At 47.7% G+C, this 26,755-nt stretch overlaps 1 protein-coding gene across 1 annotated transcript; it reads left to right on the top strand.

Moving 5' to 3' along the window:
- The first annotated feature begins 2,562 nt into the window (after window positions 1-2,562).
- On the top strand, window positions 2,563-10,019 carry LOC131479150 (putative tRNA (cytidine(32)/guanosine(34)-2'-O)-methyltransferase). The gene is made up of 8 exons (XM_058659722.1): window positions 2,563-2,847; window positions 3,031-3,084; window positions 4,153-4,329; window positions 4,483-4,531; window positions 4,781-5,182; window positions 6,062-6,305; window positions 7,500-7,674; window positions 9,822-10,019. The coding sequence occupies exons 1-8, from the start codon at window positions 2,563-2,565 to the stop codon at window positions 10,017-10,019; spliced, it is 1,584 nt and encodes a 527-aa protein (XP_058515705.1).
- Window positions 10,020-26,755: the final 16,736 nt, after the last annotated feature.

The following is a 26,755-nucleotide window of genomic DNA, read 5'->3' on the forward strand; positions in this document are numbered from 1 at the left end:
TATGTATCACAGAGACATTACAGCAAAAAGGGAGCTTCACGGGAAATACGTGCATACACATTATATATGTAGAGGTGGCCCCATAGATGTGGAATTATGGTATAATTTACAGGGGAAAGTATATATATATAACTTAATATATGAGAGGATGCACACCTGATATATCGAGAGCTACATACCCTTAGCAGTTGCATCAGGGAAACATACGAGATGAGGAGGTTTTGTAAGAATGTACAGCCTAAATATACGAAGAATACATACTTGTAGGAGGAGCTGCGCTGTGCGGGTAATAGACCATATATATATGTGTAAGGTGTGTAGGGTATATATGGGGACAGCAATGTATATATACCTCCCCGCGTCAGACAAGGAGATGACCTCTGCCGTTTCCTGCGCGCATATGTGGCAGCATCAGCGTGCACAAGAAAAACGATTTGAGAGCGTTTTCTTCAATACGTTTCTCGTTGCTCTGTTTGTACTGACATTTGCATATGCGCGTGGCGAGAATGCTTCTTCTTTGTGTGTAGATACTAAGTCGGCTTCATAGCAAGTCGTCTGGATGTATAGAAACAGACACACGTGCACAAATATACAGGAGTAGACATATATACATAAATACATGCAGAATGTGCATACATGTGTGGCGCCGAGTTACATACTTACTTACATAAGTACACATACACACATACACTGATACGCGCTCCTACAACCATACATGCATGCGTACACACGCAGACAACGACACGTGCTCTTTGTGTGAAGCCAGCACAAATACGTATATACGTACACACACACGCACATATATATACACACTCATAAGAGCTACTACATACAAAGATACACACATGCACACAGTGACAGGAGCTCTATGTGTGAAGCCGACGGCTGCTCTATCCCTTCTTGAATATCATCTTTGCTTTCGTATCCATGCCGCATACGAGTATGTCTGTATTGTCTCTGTCTAATATGCGTGGAATTAACGTTGCTGTCGTTTTTATGTCTCATTGTATGAGTGTGTGTATCTTTCTTTCGTGTCCTTCAATTATAGTTCTCCTCCCGCCGTTCGTTGCTCTTCGTATCTACCTTTGGCATAAGAAGGAATAATCGTCGCAGCGTTCGTCACTGCCCATCCCTTCACGGGCGTGTCTTTTTTTTCCCTCGTCTCGGAAGTAAAATCTTCGTTGCAGCCTGTTTCACTTCTCATTCTCTTCAGTCGCGCTATGCGCAGGGCTGGTAGCTCAACGGCACCCCAGCATGTGTGTGAAAGCAGCAGTAGCAGCAGCTGTACGATGCTACGAAAAGCAATAGCAACAGCAGCAGTCGCAGTTCACTCAACAGCAGCGGGTGTTAAGCCAGCAGCAGCGACATTTGCATCAACATCAGCGGCAGCAGCAGCAATGGCATTTGTAGCACCAGCAGCAGTGGCAGGTGTATCAGGAGCAGCAACATCATCTGCCCTTTGGATCAGCCAAAGCAGCAGAGCAGCACTGGCACGTGCCTCAGCAGCAGCAGCAGCAGAGCAGCATTGGCACGTGCCTCAGCAGCAGCAGCAGAGCAGCACTGGTACGTGCCTCAGCAGCAGCAGCAGCAGCAACAATACTCTCGCTTGTACTAGCAGCAGCAGCCGCAGCATCTCCAGCCTCCTGTATCAGCAGCAGCAGCAGTGATTTCTCTTTCGATACCAATAGCAGCAACCGCACAGTTGACCTTAGCAGCAATACCAGCAATGACATGTCTGTCACAGACAACAGCAGCAGCACTCCCATTTATATCAGCAGTAACAGCAGCACCGACGCTCCGTTTCAGCAGCGGCAGTAACAAATGTATCAACAGCAGCAGTGGCATGTCTTTTAGCAGCAGCAGCAGCAACGACACTCGCATTTGTCTCAGTAGCAACCATTACACTTGCACGTGTATCAGCAGCAGCAGCTGCTGCACCGGCGCTTTGTATGAGCCACCGCAGCAGTGCCATTTGTAAAGGCCGTGGCAGCAGCAGCAGCAGCGGCAGAACTATGATCTGCAAGAGCAGCCGTGATAGTTGTAGCAGCAGCAGCTCCAGCATTAGCAGAAGCACTCACACTCCTTTCAACAACAGCAGCAGGAGCAGTCTGGCGTTTCTAGAAGCAACAGGGGCAGCAGCAGGGGCAGCAGCAGGAGCAGCAGCAGAAGGAGCACCAGGAGCAGCAGCAGAAGCAGCAGCAGAAGCAGGAGCAACAGCGGTAGCAGTGGTCACACGTGTGTCAGCAACAGTGGCATATATCTTTGCCGTAGCCTGAATAGTAGGCAAGTCAGCAGCACGTGTCGCTGTTTTTGCTGAACCACACTAGACATTTATAGGTCTGCGCTGTGTGTTATATATAAAAGCTCTCAGCACATTATTAGCGCAAGATTTCCTATACGGAATGTGCTGTCCATCAAGATTATAACAGTTACGTATTAGGAGGTACACACTCCACCTCCGCGTACCCCTCGTCGTCATCTTTGTTGAAGCTCGCTGTATGCATACATATGCATATATGTATATACATACACACAAACAAAGCTAAAGTGCGATTGGAAAAGATGGGAAAGTTGTCACGAGATAGACGTGATATTTACTATCGTATGGCAAAAGAAGAAGGCTACCGCGCGCGGTCTGCCTACAAACTTCTGCAGCTCGACGACATATGCCACTTCCTCTCCCCTCCCCCCCACGTACTACGCAGGCGACAACGCCAGCAACAACGTGAACAGAAGTCACAGCAGCAGACGAATCAAGTGGTGAAAGAACAGCAGCTGCGGCAACAAACAGAAAGGCAGCAGGAAGGAGATAAAGAGGAGGAGAAGAAGAACCAGCAGCAGCAGCAGGTAAACAAAGAGTGTCAGCACAGAGAGGTAGGGCGGCAGCAGGATGGTGAGGACGAGAAGAAGGAGGAGGAGCCCCATCCGCAGCAGCAGCCAAATGGGAAGAGGGAAGAACAGAAGAAACAGCAGCAGCAGCAGCAGAGCGGAGAACGGAAGCAGGCTCAGCAGCGTTTGCAACAAGAACAGCACGATGAAGAAGGAGAAGAAGAAGAGGAGCAGGAGCAGCAGCAGCAGAAGCAGGTGCAGGAGGAGGAGGAAAAGGTACATGAAGAACTAGGGGAGAAAAGTACAAGAAGAAGCTGCCCATACTCCACTTCTTCCTGCTGCTGTGGCGGAAATAATGGTGTACCGATAGGGCTCTGTCATAATCATTTGCATCATCATTGTACAGACATCGCAGGTGTTTGTTGCATTTGTTGCTGTGGCGACTTCTATCACGAGAAAGACGTTGCTGCGAGAAATGACAAGTGCAGCACCTACGAGCCCGCTGGGCATGCAATTCCATCCTGTGTGTCTGCAATCAGCAGCGCAGAGACGTCCGGAAGCAGCAGCACAACCTCTCGTAGAGAAAAGGAAAGCCCTCGCAGCATCAGCAGCGTGAGCAACGTGGAGAGTCTTAAGACTAACGCAAACAAAACCAGTTTTCACAGTGTAGACGGAAACATCAGAAGCACCAACGAACCAGCCACTAGTCATAATACGGGGGCAGCAGCACCAGCACCAACAGTAGCAGCAGCAGTAACAGGCACAACAACAGCGACAGCAACAACACCAGATGCTGCAGCAACAGCAGAAGAAGAAAAAGAAGACGTACCAGCGGCAACGGCCACAGCGAGCGGAACAGCAGGGGGGTTAGTAGTGGCAAGTGCAATAAGGGTAGCGACAGGACAAAAGTCAGCGATAGTAGCAAGAGCAGCAGCACCAGGAGAAGTAAATGAAGGGAGAGGGTCACTTATGCAAGACAGGGGAGCTGTTGAACCTCGGGATCGAAGCACGGAAAGAACGTCAGTCAAGGGAGTGAACTTTCGAATCGCAGAGAGAACCACGCTTGGTGGCGATGTCAACAGTAATGCCACAATCAATACCACCGTTCTTAGTGACAGTAAAGTGAGGAGAGATATGGATATAGTCAGCAAAAAAGCGGAAGAACGACAAGAAGAAGAAGAGGGATGTGGCGATATTTGTGACTGTCAATGTGAGGACGAAGAAAATCGAAGCGCAGAGGAGGAAGAACTAAGTTCTGATGATGATTATAGTAGTGAAAGTACTCCAGAAGAAGAAACAGACGATGAAGTAATTGAAAAGGAGGGAGGAGGAGGAGAAGAAGAGATCTACCCACAGAGAGCGGTAGACTTATGCGCAGCACCAGGCAGTTGGTCGCAGGTACTCAGACGGCGTCTGTACGAAAATTATCGACACGCGTGTTGGCTTTACGAGTGTCAATCGAGAAAGAAGCAGCAGCAGAAGCAAAAACAGCAGCAGCAAGTGCGCAGTAAAGAAGTAAATGAGGAAGAACAGGAAAGGGAAGAAGAAGTATATGTGTCAGAGTCACGAGTAGAGCCAACATTTGAGCTTGAGGAGAAGCAGAAGAAGCAGCCGCAGCCACAACAGCCGCAGCCACAACAGCCGCAGCTACAGCAGGAACAACAACAGCAGCAGCAGCAGGAAGAGCAGGACCAGCAGGAACGTCAGCAGCAGGTACTACCTCAGCAGCCTCGAAGGAAGCAACAGCAGCAGCACGAAGAGCAGCAACAGCACGCGCAACGGGTAGAGCATAGAGGAAAGGGGCAGCAGCAGCGGAACGAGAACGAAGAAGAAGATGACAAGAGACAGCAAGAGTTTTCTTCTATGGAGGAGAACCATGTAGAGAATAGCAAGAGAGTGCTTTCTGAAGCGCAGGCGCATGGCGAAGAAGATATATCCACTCGACCACAAGAGCCGCAAATAGTGGCAGTGGATCTGCAGGAAATAGCGCCTATAGAGGGTGTGCACATACTACAAGGAGATATAACCCAAGAATCAACAGCAATAGCAATATTGTCATTTTTTCAACAGCAGCCAGCAGATATCGTAGTGTGTGATGGGGCGCCTGATGTAACGGGGCTTCACGATATAGATGAATATGTACAGGCTGAATTGCTGAATGCAGCGCTTAGTATATGTTGCAGGGTATTACGACATGGGGGCTGTTTCGTATGTAAGTTTTTTCGTGGAGAGCAGACCCCATTTGTCTATTCGAAACTACTCTTGCTTTTTCGTTCAGTCAAATGCTGTAAGCCTGCAGCGAGTCGAAACAGTAGTATTGAGGCCTTCCTTGTATGCAAAGGGTTCAAACAAAGCGTTGCTCTTTTCTCTTCGTTATTGCAATCCTCGGCCCTCTCTGTATCACATGCACAACACGCACAACATATACAACAACAACATACACGTCAAGAACTCATACCACTACTACAACAACAAAAAATACTACAACAACAACATGAACTGCAACCACAACAAATACAACAACATATACAGCGTAACATAGAGAATTTGCAGAATGATCTCCAAGACGGGCAATTGCACGTGGAAAGGCGGTTCTCATATAAAGGTGCTAGGAGTGGAAAGTCATTGTCACTGTCAAATTCTATGACACCTGTGCAACAAACAAACACTCACACCCAAAGTGCAAGACTGTCAAAATTTCAACAGGAAAGGGACCCTGTATCGCAGCAACATGATACGCTCCAAGTGAACGATGATTTATATGAGGAACAGGAGGAGAAAAATGATGAAGAAGAAGAAGAGGAATGGCAAAGAAAAAGAAAAGGAGAGCTATCAATGTGTAAGGGCCACTCTCCTTGTAGCTTCTCCTCTGCTGCCTGCTGCTCAGGCGCTGCTTTAGATGTTAAGTCTATACATGCAGTGGAAGTCGGCGAGCGCTTTCCAGCGGGAAGTGATAGTCCTTCCGCTACAGGGCTGTCAGAGAGGAAGCGTGGAGAGTTGGGTCAGCTCTCTCCTTATGATAATTCAGAGGCTCCAGATAGTGAAGTAATGAAGACTACACAGAGTCGAATACAGTTGGGAGGCGATGGAGAAGTAGAAATAACTGGTAAGGCACACGGAGACATTCATTTGAAGAAAGCTTTCGAGAAGAAAGAAGAGAAGACCGAAGAGGAAACCGTCGATCGTAGACACTTAGTAGAGGTGAAGCTGAGTGGCCATGGTAGTACTGGAGAAGAAATTGGAGAAGAACATTATCTTCTTTCGTCAGAAACAGAAGTTGAGGAAGAGGAGGAATTACAACAACTGGTGGGCGGATGTCTCGTACCGTTTCTTGCATGCGGTGATCTACGCGGATTTGACGCCGACCGAAATTATACGCACATATCTAAATCAAAACATGGACTTCGAGAGCCACAGCAACCACCGCTGCATCCACCATATGAAGAGGCTTTATTAGACAAAAGACGAGGGAGGACGTAGAGACACTAATAGAGAATAGTTGTAGCGGTAGTGGAAGCAGTAGGAGTATAATAGTAGTAGTACTACTAGATGCCGCATGCAAAGAACAGTAGTAGTTTTCCAAGTAAAAGTGGTGGTAGTAGTAGATACATGCAAAGAACAGTAGTAGTAGTAGTACCTACATGGAAAGGACACTAGTAGTAGAAGATGTAGTAGTGATCACAAGCGAAGAACAGTAGTGACAGTAGTAGAAGTTGTAGTAGTAGTAGACACAGACCATGCCGGGGGCAGAGACTCGAAATGAGAGAAGGTCATTCATCAGAGAAGAAGGCACAATATATAGTCAGACTCCAAAGAAGGAGGAATAGAAGAAAATGAAAAAATGATCTGTTGGATTGTCATCACAGCAGCATGCACAAGAGGAGAGAGAAAGAAAGAAAAAGAGAGAAAGAGAGGCAGAGGGAATAACAAGATAAGGAGAAGTCATGGGGAAGGAGGTAGAACCTACGCATAAAAGACAGAAAATGTTTTGTTGTTCTAGGGGATACATGCTGTGGTGCTGTAGTAGTAGCAGCAATAATAATAATAGTAGTAGTAGTAGCAGTAATGTTAGTTGTAGTAGGAGTAGTACTACTCGGAATGTGTGTAGTGGTATTGCTAGGGCTGGTGGCTTCTTTGACTTTTCTACTGATGCTGCTGCAGCAACGTTTGCTTTGTTTTCAGTTGAGCGTTCTTGGCTGCAGCAGCAGCCTGGACACTCTCAGCAGCCTCAGAAACACTGCTACCCCAAGTTGAAAGCTCATCTGATTGTGTGTTGGTTTTCTTCCAACCTACTGATTCCAGCGTCGGTCCTGTTGCTACTGCTCTCCCGCCGTGTCTTTCCAGTAATAGCAGCAGCAGCACAGCAGCGTAGGCACCCCTAGCAGCCGTAGCAGTACTGCTACCGTAATTCTCCAGCTCTTGTTCATGTGTGCTGTTCACATGCTTTACATCCTGAACTATGTGTCTGTGCTGTTGTTGCTGCTCTACTTCTCTTTATGTTTGAATGCAGCAGGGACAGCAGCAGTAGCTTAGGCACCTGTAGCGGCCCTAGCAGTGCTGCGGCTACTGCAGTTGACCACCTCTGCTCTGCGTGTATCGTAAGCTTTCTCTCCTTCTCGTGCTGATGTCTGTGCTGCTGTTACTGCTTTCCATGCCTTTATGCCCCGCAGCAGCAGCAGCGTAGGCATCCTCGGCAGCTATGGCAGCAGTACTACCATTGCTATACAGTCATACTGTGGGTATGTTGTGTCCTTGCGCTCTCCTTCCGGTGGTGTCTGTGTTATTACTTCTGGTTTGCCGCCGTTTATTTCCGGCAGCACCCGCAGCAACAGCAGCAGAAGCATCGTCAGTTGCATACAGATTAGTGCTCTCTGTATAAAATGGTCCTCATTCATATGTGCATCCTTGTCTTTCCCTCCTCCTAGAGCTGCTGTCTACGCAGTTGCTGCAGGTGTTGCTGCTACATCTTTAGCTGCCATCTATCAGTGGCCGCAGTAGCATTAGTGAAGCACTGTGGCAGCAGACGAAGCGAAGCGCGTACTACAAATATATTTGGAGAAAAGCTCCGTATACTTTACATAGGCTGATTTCTTCTACATATGTACATTCGTCTGTATTCATCCATACGTCATTGCATATATTTAGATACATGTGTTCATGCGTGTATACCTTACCCTGTGTATATCTTTACGTGTATCCATGTATACGTATATATATATATCCGTGTGTATGCATAAGTCCCTACACGTACACATTACTGTGTTAGGCTGTATTTGTATACTCGTTGCATACGTGCAACCCTACGACTACAGAGCTAGAGACAAGCCGTATTGCATGTTGTGTGCCGAGGACAAGTTTCTGTATATTCGTTTGGCGACCGTGCAAGCAAAGATTGTTTACGGCCGTGTGAGCAAAGACTGTTTGCGGACTCCTGCTGCTACTGCAACAGCAGAGGGCTGATCAGCAGCACCACACATGTTTGTATCGTTTTCGGGAGCAGCAAGAGCTTGAATACTACTAGCGTACACATACACGCATGTATATGTACACACAGTCATCCACACATAAATTCATATAAGAACACTACGCGTACACTGAGACGTACAGTCAGACACTGTCGGGGAAGCAGGTAGACCCCACACAAGGGCAGGTGCATGTGCATATGTGTACTGCGCTGGAAGAGCCCGAGCTTAGGCAACAGCAGCACATACAGGAATACTAATATTAAGGGCAACAAAGGCTCAAGTGACGCTGACACCTTCCGGCCTAATATCGGTGCCAATAGAAGGAGACTAGACAGCGGCAGCACACGCACGCAGGTGGCTGCGCAAATCCTGCGAGGGAGCAGCAGCAAGAACAGCGTCAGTAGCTTAACAAGCTGCAGCCTCTGTGTGGAAGACGAATAAGATGAGTGCCTAAGAGCTTTCGCCGTTCTCAATGGCACGAGCAGCACTGGCAGCCCATTCCTGAATAGCAGCAACAGAAGCAAAACAGAAAGCATTTCTGACATTTCTCAGTACAGGGCAGCACATTCCAAACGAAGGCACCTCTTTCGCCAGCTGCACCAACAGGAAGCAATCGCTGCTGCTGCACGCAAAGCAGCAAGGGCACTCGTCTCCGTCACCGCTGTCGCAGCATTAGCAGCAACGTTAGCAGGAGTCGTCAGTGAAACTCAACAACAACTGTACCCCCGCACACGCGAACAGCGGTAGCCACACACTGGCAGCACCAGTAGCAACACCCTGGCAGCAGCAGCAGCAGGGACAGCCGTAGCAACACCCGGACAACAGCAGCAGCAGTGGCAGCAACACATTGGCAGCAGCAGCAGCAGTGGCGGCAACACGCAGGTAACAGCAGTGGCGGCACCACGCTGAAAGCATCAGTAGCGGCAATACGCAGGCAGCAGCAGTGGAAGTAAGGCGTCAGCGGCACCAGCAGCACCCACCAGCGGCATCAGCAACAGTAGTCACACTACTGTTGGCAGCAACACGCTGACAGCAACAGAAGCAATTAGGTTTTGTCAGAGCCTTCGTTCACTTACGTGAACCGTCAGCACCATTGCAAGATGAGGGAGGCAGTAACAGTAGTCACGGTCAGTCTCCCTCACCTGGTAGGCGTAGGAACAGCTGACGCCACAGCAAGAGCAGCAAAGGCAGGCACATAAATGATGAGAGATCTTCTCAGTAGAATACACACCCGTTACGTTCAAAACATACACGCATAACCAATGCACCGTAAGTATATCTCCACTGCTGCTCAGATACACGTTCAAGACCCGGCACGAGCAACGCTGAGAATGACGAGATGTCTCTCCATCGAGTCTGCACGACTATTATAATAAGACTGTCACACCATTCCTGGCACCCCAGAGTGCGTGCTGGAGCGTGTAACTTCGTATTACACAAGTATGCTGTTTTCTCCGAATTAGTGAGTGTATCCCATAAATATTGTTATATGTGTAATAAAGCTTTGATGCCCGCCGCATCAATTAGCTCTCCGTCGTATTCATCGTCTTTACGGAACTCTTCGAATACCCATCAAAATCCGTATCTGGACGCTTGCCACACACAGATGGCAGCAGCGTGGACAATTTTTTCAGGAAAAAGCTTTGCTTTTCACCATTCTGCAGTGATTTGTTCGCACTCGCCTTTGCCTCCTTCAGGCGGCATTTCGACTACCACGCCCATTGACAGCGGTTGACCCCAGAATGTTTCTGAGCTGATCTGTAATATAGACGTGTGCACACAGCTAAGCGCGTTTGTCTCCAAACCTATGTAGTGCTGAGTCTACCGTACCTAGAAATGAAAACATATATGTGTCCCCATATCAAAAAACGCACATGTGCATGGCTAGCTACGACGCCCGCATATATCCAAAAAACGAAAATCGCTTCGATGGCGTGTAGTTGTACCACATAAGCACACCTCCTATACAGTTTTAAGGTCTACACGGCGGCAAATCAGCAAAAATATTATGATGTACCTGTTTTCACTCTCAAGCATTTGTGTACGGAGCTGTTCGTCACTGCATATACAAATGGTTATCGTCGGGCCGGCGCAGCTCTAGCCAACCATAAAAGTGCAGAAATGCACGTGTCCACCCGTTAGCACCAAGAGTACAGCCGTTCACATGTATTGTTGTGTACGCTCACTTGCGTAGAGGGTTGTATGCATCCTGCATGCCATCTTGGCTGCAGCGACGGGAACGTACGCTTTATTTCTAGTGCGACTTTAAGATTCACTCATTTGCAAGCCAGGAACCACAGATTCATACACTACGCGCCTGCGTCGGTCGGACCTCCGGGTGACCGTGCAGCTCTTTAAGATACCCACGTGTGTGCATCACGGTGTTGCTGTGACCAGCTTGGCCTCACAGGTTAGAAAGGTTTTACTTGCGTCTCAAGTATCCATAGAGACCAAGACCTTGCGTCTCTGTTCTAATCTATACAGAGGTTTATAAACTGGAGATACCACTGTCGCCGTGAAATTCAGTTTTACGCGGCACCGTACTTCCCAACCCACACATATACGCATGTCTACAGGAAGGTGACTATTTCTCACGCCCTTGCACTAACCTTCTAACCTCCAAAAAGATTCGGACGCCGGAGATCCCATTGTGGGACATACGACTGTCGCCGCATCTCACTTCGCATTTGCACCGTACTTTCGCCCATACACACGTATATGTGCGATGTTTCGCGGCACATTTGGTGCACCTTTGCAGATGTTGCTGTGTGCATAAAGGTAGTATGTCTATTTCTTTGATGACGCTGTTCGGCGAGGGCACACGAGGCATATCTGCCTGCACAAGTCCACTTTGTGTGAATGTTCGAATGTTCAAGTACGTTTTTAGCCATTTCAACGTGCATCCGATGCGCACTACTCCGAGAACAGCATTTATCCCTTTCGACACATGTCGTGTAATGCATAAGCATGCATATAAAAGTAAGTCTCCTGTCGTCCGCTACTAAATTTTACAACGTAAAGTGACATCTGCGAGCCGGCGGCTTGTACAGGCGGAGACGGCAAATTTTGTCGGCACAGATTTCTCAGGTTCTACCAATTCCGTATTCTTCAGCTGGTCCTCGTTTTCTCCGTTTTCCAGTATACATTTATACAAGCGCTGAAAAGCTAGCCGCCCGCGCTATGAGGGCCTCGTTCTGTATGCGCTGTCACCGTATCTTCCTGTACCCCATTGTAACCATTTCGTCGCCACCGTGGCAACCGCCCTTCCCGCGCACGTTTGCTTTTTGAATTGCCCCCCCATTCTAGAGTAGGTCTCTGCTGTTTATACCGGAGCCAGCCCTCCGATCAGCCACATTTTCCCTGCAGCTTTACACACACGTGCATCGCAGTATCTCCTTTTCACCTGTACCGGATGTCCACTACATAAAACTTCGGGCGTTTCGTTACGATAACGACGCGTGCCCTAATATGATTTTTATTGTCAGAAGAGTGCTTGTACCTCTGGCGCACGATTAATAAATAATCAATAAAAAGTTTCCACAAAGCGAGAACGGCGACAGCTGATATTTCTATGAGGACTGTCCCACCCTTTGGTTGTCTGCGCCGTCTCGGCGTAAAAGAGAAGTTGTAGCGATTTCCGCCTTCAACAGGCCTCCTTGTCTTCTTCCAAAGGACGGTGGAAGCACTACATCATCACTCGGCGACGGTGAATGAATGATAGTATCGAGGGGAGGTGGACGATGCAGCCGTACTGCAATCTCTGGGGCTTGCGTTTGCGCTAGACGCAGTACGGGGCGACTGCTGGTGCTGTTTGTAACACACGCAGCAGGAGCAGAATTGCATGACGACGGTTTGCGCAACAGAGCCTTATTCAGATGTAGAGAAACGTGCGGCGGGTTCCGTGTACAGCCGAACAGAGTGAAACCCGCGTTGATAGGTTCTCTGCAACGAAGTCGTGTGCGTCTGAAACGTGTGGCAGGAGAATGAATGTCGTCATCACAACAACCGGTCGAAGAAGCAGAGCACGCCGCCCGCAAACACCGTGAGCGCGTCATAAGAACTTGCGTGTTGAAACCTCTGCGCCACAAAGTTTGTTAGGGTCCGCTCTTCCGCTGGGGCTCTTTCAGAAGATTGTGCCCGTGAGAGATACGAATGCACATGAAACGTACACATCCCCGTGGCGGCGAAGTTTCTCGTTCAGAAAGCATGTTTCTCAAAACCTTTGCAGCTGCAAAACGGACGCAGCAACTTATCGCTTGTTATTACCCATGAGCGCATTACAAAAGTCGTAGTGGCCATGTGTTCGCGAGAAGTACACGCCACGCGGGTGTTGCGGCACCTCCTGAGTCGGGCGGCTCAATACTTTTTGAACCATATTCATATTTGTGTTTCGAGTGTTGAGTGCGAGCGGACGCTTGCGGTGGGCCGTGTGAGTTTTCTTTGCACATCGAGACGCAAGAGAACTACTCTGCGTCGTGATTCGGCCGCTCACCATTGAAGTTCAAATGCACAAACGTCCGCGTAATCCTACTAGCTGGCTGCTTACGGCAAAACTCTTTCTACTGCACTTTCCAGGATGTGACTTCCTATGTGTCAATCGTCGTTGGCTGCCTGCATTGGAGATGGGCTCCTGCTACGAACAGCAAATCTGATGAAAACCCGCGAGAGGCACACGCGTAGTTCAATCCTGTCCTCGACCTGTGTCGCTCTAAGTGAACAGGGGCTGGTGGTCATTTTCACAGACTCTCTTCACCTGTGGACGCGCATGCGCGTAACTATTTAACACGTAAAATGAACTTGATACGTACATTGTGAGTGTGCTGACCTCCAGGAAGATGCTCGAGACCGCCTATGTACACTCATGAGTGTATTCCGCGGGGGTGACCGGCACCCGTGGAAGCGAGCGTGATATTATGAGGGTAGCAAATCCTTTATCCTCCATCAACATAGAAGTGTAGTTTACATATACATCTGACTTCGCATTTGCAGTGGCACACCTGACTGCTCCACCCGTACACGTTACAGTGGGACGCATGCAATAAAACAGTCAGGGTAGGAGATATATCTGACTTTGTCTGCACGCACGGGCACACACTCTGTCGCGTTCCTGTCTCTGAACCTCTGTATGTTTCTGTCTGCCCTGCCTGTTGGGTGACAGAAACGGAGATATATATATATATACACATACCTATACAAACATATATGTACATAGGTAAAGGCACACATGCATGGACACATATATCTCTACATATCCCTGTAGCGGCACCAGCATGTATATATGAACGCGTAGGGCTCATAAAAATTCTGGCCTATATCTCTTCCGTGGTTACCTTTAAAGCGCAGTACGAGCAACAGGCCATGCTCGGATGCATCAGTCTGGTGGATTTTGCCAAAGAACAACAATGCTACGCGTATTTCACTTCAGGTGGATCCAGAAGACATTTACTGCCAACGCACCAGGATGTGCGGCCACACGGGGAATCAACGACAATGCAGGATTACACACTGAGAACAATTCTACCGGTGAACAGTTTCGAGAAAAAAAAATTTTGTATGTGCTTTGATACAGAGACCATAACTGACCGTGCTTACCTTCACCTGTGTGTGAATAGATATATGTATACTTCATCTGCTGTGAGCTTTTGTAGACATATATATTTAAACCTGGACAATAAAATACTGAGGCACCTATATGAGTATATATCTGTATATACACATTTGTATATACGTATATATACATACACATATATACGGATATGTATATATATATATATATGCAGCACATGTGAATAGACTCTGTAGACTCATGTGCTTTTAAATCACGGTCATGAAGCAAATGGTTCGTACATGTGCGTGCTCCTCCACACTAAACAGCTACATACTCACCAAGCACATGTAGGTGTCGAAGCTTCCCGGGGCTGTGTTGTCAGCAAAATAGAGGGAAGAAAAACAAGACACGCCTCAGCAGCTGAACTCATCAGTCATAATTTACCTGAGTACTCCGTGCTTCTTTCTGCACCGCAATGCAGAGAACACCTGCCAACACGAGAGAGGCTCCTACAGCGCAAAGGAACAAGACAAGGAGTATCACGGCGGACATGGCAGACTTGTGTGTATATCTCTCTCTAAAGCTCTCGAGTTGATCGTATAATCTGGTGACTTGTTATATACATATATATGGAAATATATGATGATGTGATATATATACAAATATAAATATATATACATATGTATATATGTGATCATATGATGATGACATAAACCGTCTCCACCTGTGAAGCAACCCCTCTGTAATACCATGTATCCATATACAGAAACGAAGCCTCTCTATTGTGACGTTTAACCTACAAGCGCATCGGCAAAAGCGGACGCTGCATAGTTATCCTTCGTGCTCTTTAGCGTACTCCGGGAAAAAAACCGCGCGTTGTGCTAGTATCCTACATACAGTCCCGGCGTCTCGTACTAATCCACCCTCCACGCGCTACTTATAAATAATCGCAATACTATCTGCTTCTCAATACGTGTCGCTGGCACTTCTCCACCGGTTTGTGTAGACAATGGCCTAGACTCTATACGATGTGCGCTGTTGTCACTGCGAACAGAACGTGTTACCGGTGGTCTCTGACGCACCCACACACACACACTCAAACGAGCATGAGCACAGAGCCTCTACATATGCATAGACATATATATATCTCTATGTAGAGAGAGAGAGAGGGAAATATGGGTGGGTGTCTGTGTCTACGGTGTAAATCCTCGTATAGCGCGTACGTCTGCGTCTGTGTGTGTGTGAGTGTACGAGCGTTTGCGTGTGCCACACAAATACAAACACACACACGCACATATAATACAAAGAGAGAGTGCGAGAGAGATTCACTGTTACCAGTTTGGCTTGGGTGCGTATGTATATCCACTTGAAGAGGGGATAGTCACTTCTCTGACATCGGTGCGTAAATGTGTGTGCAGGGGGTGTGTGTCTGTAGCCATGTACGTATACACATATGCAAGCTCGTGGCTCTCGTATCTGCAGCATACAACTTGATGCACACACCTACGCAATCGGAAGAAAGATATAATCGAAACATAGAGATGCGCGGAGGGCTGTGAAGCCAACAGTATCTAGCTCAGTCCACTGTGCATCCCCCCTGCGTGCATTAACACGCAGCCAGACAACACCACGGATTGTTGCTCCCGTGTTATATGACCACTTGAAATTGAGTATATATATATATATATACATGTATATATATGCATATATATATATATATTTTGACCACTATGCGACACCCACAGGCGTTGTGGTTCCTCTGTTGTATGTCTATATAAAGGTGAGAATATACATATATATGTTGTGCTCATATTTTGGTATGGGCTCACCTTCAGATGTGGTAGTGATAGTGGGATGGAGGGAGAGAGTGTGTGAATGCGTATGCGTGTTCGTATAGAAAGGCAACCGATTCATCTCTGCGAGAAGTATGGAGGGGAGGGCGGGTGAGTGGGAGTAAGAACGTGCATTTTTTTTCAAATCGTTATAGAGCACGTCACGCATACAGACGTTTCGATAAAGAAAAACAGTGTGGGCTCGCGGCAGAATCTCAACGTACACAATTTGTGCATGTTTGCATAATAATGTGCATGCAGGTCTGAGTATTTTAGGAAGAATGTCATATTTGTTCATTCTCAAAGCAAAGCGAAGCGCCTTTCATGCTGTCTTCTTGTGTTCTTCTTCTTCCTTTCGTACACGCGAGTTTCACTGACATGTACCTTGGTAGATCACGATTAATGTTAAAGTAACTTACACTGTCATATGTCTCCATACATATATTTTTATATGCTATTGTACATGTATATATGTATACATATAAGTATATAGGTTGAGTAGCGGGGCAACCTGCAGAGTAAGTTAAAGCAGAGGACGGTGTACGGCACGCTTGTAGGTAGATATGTGTCATGGTGCCTGAAGAGAATATGTAGCGGCTGTACTGACGACTACACGGGAGAATGAGTACACGCGCACATGCGTGTACATGAAGTAGATATATAGAAAGGAAGGAGTATCTGGACGTAAACACGATGTCGCAGGAAAGCAACTTTTTTTTGCTTATTGCTGTAGCTCGCCTGTGCTTCCAACTGTAGTTTGCTCGGACTTTCGTGTATATGGACGTGTTGCTGACACCGTCTACATGTTTAAGTATACACATCCATAGAACAACATACCTCTATTTACACACGTGCAACACACACGCACACATCTTGGCCTAAATATACGTAGGGTCTGGTTCTGCTACGTGTCCCCAGCCTGTGTCAACTTACATATTAACACAGCCATATATATATACTCTATACATGTATATATATATATATATATATATGTCAACTCACATATATATACATATATACATAGATGCGTATATATATATATATATGAGGCGAGGAAATACTGTCGTGAGCTACAGACCATCAAAAGTACTAAATACTCGTGCAGCCATAAGTGATACATTTGCACCGTCAAACATACGGACGTGTACGTGTTCGGCAGAGCTCTTAGGGAGTCGGGTACAGAAACCTCAGCTAGATCTCTTCTGTCATGCATAATATATGGCTTTGTTCCACATCATAGACAAACACACATAAGCACTTTACAGACGTATATACCCCCTCTAAGTATTAGAGCTTGCACGTGCGGATGACTATAGACCGCTGTCACAGGCAGGTACATACACTCTGATCTTTACATTTCAACACATATATATGTAGCCATAGATATATATATATGTTTAGAGACAGATGTGTATACGTATCTGTGTGTTATTGTGTGCGTTTGTGGCGATATTCCGGGTGATATGAACAAGAATATGTGTATGTGACGTGCATGAAGGTTTAGTGTATGTATGGGAGTGTGAGCACGGACGGGAGCGCACAGCAGATTTTGTGTATGCACAATGATGTAGAGTTTGAAATGCAGGCCCACGTAGGAGTGTCTGTATTCGTATATGTATGGTGTGCTGTAGCCATCGTCAGGTACACATACTAATGCAAGGCACTACTACAAACTTCGTGTATACTACATGCCTGCATCGGGCCTTATGTCTGCGCCTGAAACGCGTACACATTTGAGCGGGCTGTAGATAGGCCTTAGTCTACGTGTGTACGTGTATGTCTGTGGACATCTGTGCGTATGTCTATGTGCGTGTGTGTGTGTTTGATTCAGTGTGTGCGTGTGTCTCTGTCTTAAACTGGTATGTGTGTGTGTGTACATGTGCTCCCGTGTTCCCATGTTGAGGAAGCATATGCCTTTGTGTTGTATGTGTATGTAGAGTGTTACCTGAGAAGTAGTTCATAGTAGCTGCAGCTTGGAGAGCGAGACTGACGGCGCCTGCAGCAGTGACACACAGCGATTCCTGCAGCACATCCCTTGACGAGTAAGCCGCAAAATAAGTAAAGTGAGGCTTAAAGACTCAAGACGCACCGGCACATAAGAGAGCCGGTTTATGTGTCGCACGTACATATAGGCACCCAGAAGTCCCAGCAAGAGGCAGTCAAACGGGTGTGGGGGCCCACAGTTACAGAAGCATAAGGATTCAGGTTGAACACAGAACGACACACCTTTATACTGACACTCGCCCACACAGACTCAGATAAAATGCATACACCCAAAGACTGAGCACACGTAAGCACCTACTCGCACGCTTGCATGTTGGCAAAGTATCTGTATGCTTGCATGCTGTAAGAGACAATCGAAGAGGAGGGGGGGGCAAGAGGCCCGGTAGCACTCAGACCGGTTGATCAAGGATTTAATGGGAGTGCTGTTACAGGCACACTTATACCCCTACACCCCACACGTACAGATACACACAATCAAGACATAAGGGGGCATGCAGATAGTTCACGCGCAGTTCACATACACAGAGTCGACGTACAGGCATACATAATACACACAAACACAGACGTACACACACACGCACAAACCCGCACGCAACACGGGGAGAGAATACACGCGTGTGTGCGCGTCTCCATAGGAAAACATATACACCCGCCCTCCTACACGTATGTATGTGCACGTGTCTGTGGGTGAGAGCACTCCTTCAAAAACGCTACATGCGAAAAACTGGAAACCACCGCGTGCACTGTTTTCCTTCTCGTGCTTCTGCACCAGTTACTGGAGGAAACTCAGGAGGAAGCACCCCTTGTGGTAGACTCAAGCATGAAACGAAGTATAAACCTAGATTATTAGCCCAGCCGGAGAGCTGCCTATCTGCGCTGTAGCAGCTGCTGTGGCTCCTGCTGCTGCTATGGACGCAGCAGCTACTGCCACGGGGGCTGCAACAGCAGCTAAGGCTGCTCGTGTGGCTGCTACTGCTGATGTTTCGGTTACTGGTGCAGCTGTGAACGGTGCTAATACCTAAGCCGCTGCAGGTGCCTGGAGGGGGCACGCATTGCGTCTACTTGAGGGGGTAACACTGTCGCTTCACTGCTGCGATTATTCTCATTTTATGTGGCGGCTATGGGTGGAAGCCATAAACTGCTAAGTCAAATATAGAAAAAACCTATACATATATATTTGTAATAATTATATTCCTGTGTATATGTATACAGATATTATGTTGATATTCAAATTGTCGTGGTTGATGCAAGCCAAGGCCTACCCAAGTAAATGTGGAATAGACCCCACAGATACATCAATTATGCTGATGTGTGAACATACAAATACATATATATATATAATTGTTGCTCGCTTGGTGAAAGCCACAGTTCACCCGAGTAGATGTAATTTTAGACGCGCTACATGAGATCCTTAGTAAACGTTGCAGCTTACTTACTCAACTAACCGACGCCGTGGCTTCTTTGCTCACGTAGTATAGAACAGCTTCCACAAACCCGCTAAATAATATTAGTAGTAGTACAAGTGGAAGTATTATCAGTAGGTGAAGCCTACCGAGGTACATATAGAAGAGGCCCTTATACAACGGGTGAAGTAGGAAGGGACAGTAACGTGTTGCAAGTGCCTGCTGCGCCGTTTGCAGATGCGGAAGTCCGCGAGATTCCCATAGAAGCGCCAGAGAAGCTGCTGCCCTGAATGTACATAGTAGCACCAACATAATACCTGATGCTCTCTTTTTTTTGTACGATCATGCACAAAGATATCAACTAAAAAGACATATAAACACTCACGAAATTCAGTTGCCGCTGCACTGCGGCGGAGACCAGCTCCTTAAGGGGCCAAGAGAAGCCCCAGTGAGCGAAAAGAGGAGCAACGGCAGCGTAATGCTGTCTCAAAGGAGAAGCCTTGAGCGCAGCGCAGCGCACGTAATATCTAGCGAAGAGTCCACAAAATCCACAAAAGCGTTCTGTTCCCATGACGATACATGAAACAAGGCTGCGAAAGAGATATAGGTGTCTTTGTATGTGCAGATACCCATGTGTGTGTTTGTGTTTTGTCAGGGTGTAGGAGTAAGTACTTGTGTATGTGTGTACGTGCATGCGGGTGTCTACGTGCCTATGTGAACATATACATCTTCATGTCTGTGTATGTATGGATGCGTTTTTTTCACATTTCTGCATGTGTATGCGTGTGTAAATGTCTGGATGTGTGCCTCTGTGCGTGTAGATGTGTGTATGTGTGCGACTAACGCGTGTATATGCGTACGTGTAAGTATGTGTGTCTGGGTGTGTATGTGGACGCGTGTTTTTGTGTATGTGCGCCTTGTAAATAACAGAGGCGATCCTGAACACCAGTGTGCTGTTCAATGTTGACGCCACATAGGGCCTTGCACGTACCTACGAACTCTCGTATTCTCAGTTCATGGCGTCGCTGCCTCAGCAACGTTGATATGATATCTAAATACAAGAGGGTGGCCTTAAATACGCGTGATGGTCCCACCAGAAAGAGTCAGGCAATCATCAAGACGTGCACGAGCTACACACACGTACATGCATAGGAGCACGTACAGACATAAACGCAAACGCGCATACATATACATCTAACACCATAGATAGACAACAAGCGAAAGATACGCACGTTCAGGCACACACACCCACATAACTACACACAAGAGAGGCACACGTACACGAACGCGTAAACGCATACACACACACGCACATACGGACTTACACAGACAAACACACAGAGATATGCACAGATACATTTATATACCGCACATATATACACACAATCCGTACAGATACCCACACATACATCCATGTGCGCACGCATTAAGCACACATGTACACACGTACAAATAATACGCGAGTAGTTGAATATTCACATAAATACATATGCACAATACATCCGCTACTTTAAATAATTTTTGTGCAGAGGAGAGTTTGTTATCCATATTAGGAACTCTTACCCTTGCGCAAGAACAAGTACGTATGTCGCGGGTTGGAGAATGGCAAGTGAGACTTGCAGAGAGCAAACGAGAAGCAACCCGACGGTGCCGGCGGCCGAGGCGAAGCAGAGGTATCTGACAAATTTAGGGTCTGCAGGAAACGAGCAGTAGCAACAGCAGCCACTGTGCTCTCTCAGGATAGTGCTTGTCGCTTTTATCCTTCTTTATTGCTCTCCCCCCGTTCCATCTGTGCCGACTCTCTACCCCCTTGTGCAGGCGTGAGTGCGGTCATCAAGCCGAGAAGCAGCAACAAGCCAGCGGCGACACGAAGCACATATTATATGAAGCGGGCTCTCTGTGTGCGTGTACGTAGACGACCTACACGCGTGCCCTCCGCCGCATGTGTCAGCCAGAAATGACGGTGAAGCATACGAACAGAAGTAGGCACGCGTAGTGTTCTCCAGAATTGGAGCCATCTTATTACCAGCAGCAGCAACAGGAACGAAGCAACCTGCCCGCTGCGTGTTTATATTGTGAAGCCTTACGCAGGCCTTATAAACAGAGTCTCCACAGATCTCCTTCCTTCATATATATATATATGTACATAAGTATACATATTAATATATACGTATACCTACATATATATGTATATATATATATATGCGTACGCATTCACATATTGATATGCATACACGAATATTTGCGGATGAATACTTGTATGGGATTCTGCGGATATGAAGGGGGGGGGGGGGTTCTGAAGGGACGCGACCATATATATGCTAGTGTAGGCTGAAACAGTGAAGCGCTGACAGTGTGATTTGCTCCCCAAAGCAGCAAGAGCAGCAGTCGTAGTGGTGGAAACAAGAGAGGAAGCTGACAAAAATAGCAGCAGCAGCAGCAGCAGCAATGGAGGGTAGCAAGGGAAGAAAACAAGCGCTGCATCGTGCGGGGCTGGGCGGGATGTTGTTGCACTGTTTTTGAGCGAGTAATGGTGCAGAAAAACAACCGCGAGTTTCCACATGGTAAGGACTGTGTGGTGACGCTTTATTGGCGAAGGAAAGAAAAATATAGAAATTGAAGTATCTCTGGAAGCGACTTAGCAAACGTCGGCATGGGCAAGACGAGGGGCAGGACGAAAGAAAGTAGACCTTTCCGTAAAACCAATGGTGTGCTGGCACTTCACTACCGCCAAAAGGAAAACAGCAACGAAAAATGAATTTTATGTAAGCATATTGCAGGAACATGTCACAAGAAGTAGAAAGCTGCTCCTTCCATCGGTAAACACGGCTCAGTATAGACAATACGCTCCACGACAGCAAAGGATCTGAAGCACGTTGTTGCCCGTGATAGAGGCTATCGATTGCGTAATAGTGTCGCATCACCCGATAACGTGGGCGTTATGATGTTATGCTGCTCAAACACGCTTCCGTCTTGCCGTAAAAATTTTCGCTGCTCTAGTTCATTCCTGTCTCTCTCTCTGGTTGTCCACTAGAGTGACATCCATACAAGGACGCTGTGCCGTCATGCACTCGCTGGTGCCAGGAAAGCGCGTAATGGCTACGCGCGACGCATACAGTAAAGCGCTCTTCTGCACAGAGAGATGCACCACTAGACCCACGCATACGTGCATGCTTCGATGTGTATATATTATGACCCAGTCCCTGTAAACAACGTGACACGTGATTTGCCGAAGACGCCCGGAGTCTTTTTGATTGCTCTCTGCCTGATGTATTCTTGTACAGTAAACCTCTTGATGAAGGCTGATGTTAGCTGCCGACTTCAGTTGCTCTGACTCGTCCATTCCTCCATTGTTGGAAGACCTAGTGCAGAACACCTACTCGTCAGTCGGTCTTGCAGACTATCAGCAGCATAGAAACTCCCTAGCAATACACGGTGCGTGTGTGCGTGTCTGTTCTAAGTGTCTGTGGGATGGTATGTCCGTGAAATCACGTGTCATCCTCACAACTGTATCTGCAACAACAGCGCACCTTACCTTTGTAATATTTACACACGCACCTCTGATATACTTGGCCAGTCACAGCCTCTAAGCCAATGGTCTTATCACGCTGCAGCACGCTACGACAGAGAGAGAGCGAGTGGGGTGGCGGCGACACAGAAACGCAGCGCAGCGAAGCAGCACGGGGATGTGGCTAGCTCCTAGTCTTTTTTCCTTGCAATCTCTCCATATGTATGACGCGGCACACAGCTTAGGAGGAATATGTGCAAATAGTTGTCTGCATTGCGTTATACAGTCAGTTGTGGAAAGCCCCACCAACTGCCTCTCCGTTATTCCCCTGCTCGTAGCATACACACCAGCAGCCTAATTCTTAGTGGTGGCGATTGTCTGCAAAAAGAAGATCTATAATGTAGTGAGTAAGATTTCAGCAACAGTTCAAACCTCTCATAGATACACATATATGTGACGCAGCACTTAGACAGAAATACAGTATGTGGCTAACGGCCTGTATTGCAATAGCTTGTAACTATTGAGGGCCATCTGAGAGATATATGCAGAGAGAGAGAGTGAACCTTGAGTATACATGTCAGTAGGGGCCACCTCGTGGGCACATATAGGGAGACAACAATATGCTTTCTTATTCTAAGCAGTCAGCTACTTATACCAATGTCTTACTCTCTCTTATACTGGTGTTCGAAACGTGAGCTCGTAGCTCCTAGTGCGTGCCATAAGAAGTGTCATACACAAACATTCTTCTGTGTTTTTGATTTTTTGCAGGAAAAAAAACACTCTTCCCCCTGTTTACACGTAGCCCCCGCCCACATGCAGCTATTACATTCTCCGGTCTATACACACAAACTGCGACACGCAAGTCAGCGAATCACTGACCATCAGCAAGGGTCAGCAAATCCCGCAACCCTCCAGTACATGCACACAGCAGCTATATTTATACGCCATCCCAAATGCATGCTGCTGTTGCACCCGCCTGCCTCAGACGAAAAGATTTGTACATACATGTAAAGACTGTAAAGGCTTGCAACAGCGGCTATTAGGCGCACCCGACCACCACACAAGGTCCAGCGGCTAGGCGGAATAGCCCTTAACAGAAACAATGGCAGACTAAAAAAGTCCGCAGCAGCGATATGCGAGAGTATTAGGGGCGTAACGGCAACAACAACAACAGCAATACCATTACGCACTCCACCACTAGCCTCGTACTATGGCAGATGACTATTCACTAGCATTCCAGCCACGTAATCTGCAGCACGTGTAGATGCGACTTTCCTTCCGACTAGCACTACATGTAACATTGATAACTACTGGAACGACAGAATCAGGGTAGAGTTGCTTTTTTGACGAATGCCAGCCACGAGAAGTGTGGAAAGCAGCAGCAGCAGCCACTTGGGGCGCGCAGACGCATGCAGAAGACTACGCAGTGGAAGGCATGAGCAGCAGCACTATGGTGACGCTCACGCGCCGGAGCTGGCCCGCCGGCTCACAGTTATAACAGGATTGAAATTCAGACACAAAAGCATCACCTGCTGCTCTTGCTGCCCACACTGGAAGTGTGCACCAGCAATATTACTGGTAAACTGCTCTATCTAATCGTTCTACAACCCTTCACGGAGAGCCACGCACCTTCTTTCTCGATCTCTAAGCAAAGGAGCCGTAAATTTGCGCAGCGCCCCTCAGGTAGCACTAAGACACCACTGCCGCAAAGATATGCAGAAGTGTAGTTTGACGACGCAAATAGAGAGTGGAGCAGGCGAAATAGTTAGAGAAGACTAAGTAGGACAGCGCACATAAAGAGTGCCGGAATCACTCTAGACGTAAAACTCGAGTAAGAACGTGCGAACATGGAGAGCAGCGGCCCTTGTAACTGCAGCGCTCTAGTAGGAATTCGAAAATATAGACAGTGCAGCAGTCGCCATAAGTTACAAGCAACATATGTGAAAGAGCAGCACCGACAGCAGCAAATAAATTTTAGGCATCGCGAGCAGCAGCAGTCACAGATACTGTCATGCAAGCCTTTCTATCAAATGAAGCTGCGGTGGCTAGCGACCTCTATACCTATGTATTGAGTGGTCCCATACTATACTCCTGATGTAGAGCCGTATACAGACATAATAGGGAGGCGTGCCGGGGGACTTATGTGGCTGAGTGCATTAAATCACTTGAAACAAAGGGGAACCTGGGGCAGACGAGAGCCGGCTCACGGTTGCACACACGCAAGTAGTCGTTCGGATGACATCACAACCGGCACACCCGCCCGTTCATTCCGCGCATACTGTGCTGCAGTAGTAGTAATGTGAGAAGCGAAAGCAGCGACGCCACCCTAATACAGTTCCGATGAGCAAATGTACACTCGTGACAAAACATTCGCAGCCCTGTGAAGGCGTCGATGAGGCTGCAATAGGCAAAGGCGTACTCTCCTTAGTAATCGTAGCCCGCGATGGTTGCTGCTGGGGACGCAGCAACAAATAATCTTCACTGAGTGACGATTTGCTTTTCTCTCCCTTGCACAGGTCTTTGGCTTTTGCACTACGCATCTGCAGCTCGAAGCCCCAACGTTCTGTGTTCTGTAGTTTTTCAACCTGCTGCTGTTGCAGTGGAGATTGCTGCGGGCGCTGCTGTTGCTGCCCTTGCTGCTGCACACGCAGCTGCAACAGAGGAAGAGAATTTAGCGGCTTTCTTTGTCCTTGTGCAGGGTGGTGTGCAGAACTCTTGTTTTCAAGGGTGGGAGCGTCTTCATAGGCCGCTATGGTTCCAGCCGTCTGCTGCAGCTGTGGCCGCTGCTGCGTGGCTGGTGCTAATGCGCGATGGTAGTAGCATGATTGCGAGCCTGCTAGACCGGCTTCTTTCCAGGCTGGTTGTTCGCCATGCTGTCCATGCTGCCTTTCCGCTTCCGGCTGCTGCGGATTCTGCTGCGCTTCTTCCCGCTGTTGCAGCTGCGGATGTGTTTGGTGCTGCTGCGTGGCCATTTGAGTGGGTAGTTGCGCTGGAGAAACTCTGGTAGAGGGAGAGGAAGTGGCAGTCGTCGACTCGCAGCGCTGTTGCTTGCCAGAGTCGTGAGCGAAGAAAGTCGTTTTCGTTGTATGATTGGGAGGCACCGTCGCCTTACACAAAGAATAAGGCTCTGAGGCTACCACAGTAAGAGATAGTCTCGGTTGTCCGCCTTTCCTGCTGCTGTCGCTTTCCACTAATCTCCTCCGGCTTTACGGTCTGCTGCTGCTGTGAAAGTCTTGATTCACTGGTCTCGTGTTGTCCGCGGACTTCGAACGGCCTCTGCAGATGCTGCTGCTGCTGTCCTGGTCGATGCTGTTGCTGCTGCGGCGAAAGCAGCTGCTGCTGGCGGTACTGCAACTGGAGCTGTTGTTGGTATTGCTGCAGCTGAAGACACTGCTGCTGATGGATTTGCTTCTGAAGCTGTTGCACCTGATTTTGTAGATACAAAAGTCCAGGCCTTTGTAAGTCTCCAGGAAGACCATTCGCAGAGACACTCGGCCCTCCTTCCGCTCTTCCTGTCGACGGTCCTGTTCTTGATACTGTCACTCGTGCCGGTGCTGTCGATGATATTACTTTCCCAGGGGAACTCGGGAATATCTTTAGTGCGGTTTCCAAGTCAGCAGGCGTTCTCGCCCTCTCCACACTTGTGTTTGCCGTCTGCACCGCCGACGCTTGAGCCCCTAATCGAATTCTGGGAGCCGCAGGCAGTGTTGTCACTGCTGTCGCTGCATGGCCACATGCCATCGCAGGCTGCCTAGCTAAGGTTGTCATGCCGTTCAACGAAACGTTAACAACTTTTAGGTGCGCCTTTAGTATTGCAGTAGTCGATTAGTATTGTTAGGAAGCGAAACGCCAGGAGACTGAATACAGTGCTCATAGGCAAGACGGGATCAACGTAAGCACACAGAAGAAAAGGCCAAGGTGCTAAAAAGCCTGATGAGCTGCGTGACCTCCTCAGTCGCTGAACTGTGGGTTTATAACACAGTGACCAACATGTTAATATTCTTGATGGGATCTTGATAGATATACATCAATGTGAGACTGAGAATCTCACAGCTTTACAGTAGTGTTTCTCGAAAGAGACTACTGCCAGCGGAACAGTGTGTCAGCTCGCTTTCGCAAAGCTTTTGGTACTTCACGCATACTTAGGTAGATCTCGCCTTATAACG

This window comes from Ochotona princeps, unplaced genomic scaffold (assembly GCF_030435755.1).
Source record: "Ochotona princeps isolate mOchPri1 unplaced genomic scaffold, mOchPri1.hap1 HAP1_SCAFFOLD_2682, whole genome shotgun sequence".
NCBI classification, from domain to species: domain Eukaryota; kingdom Metazoa; phylum Chordata; class Mammalia; order Lagomorpha; family Ochotonidae; genus Ochotona; species Ochotona princeps.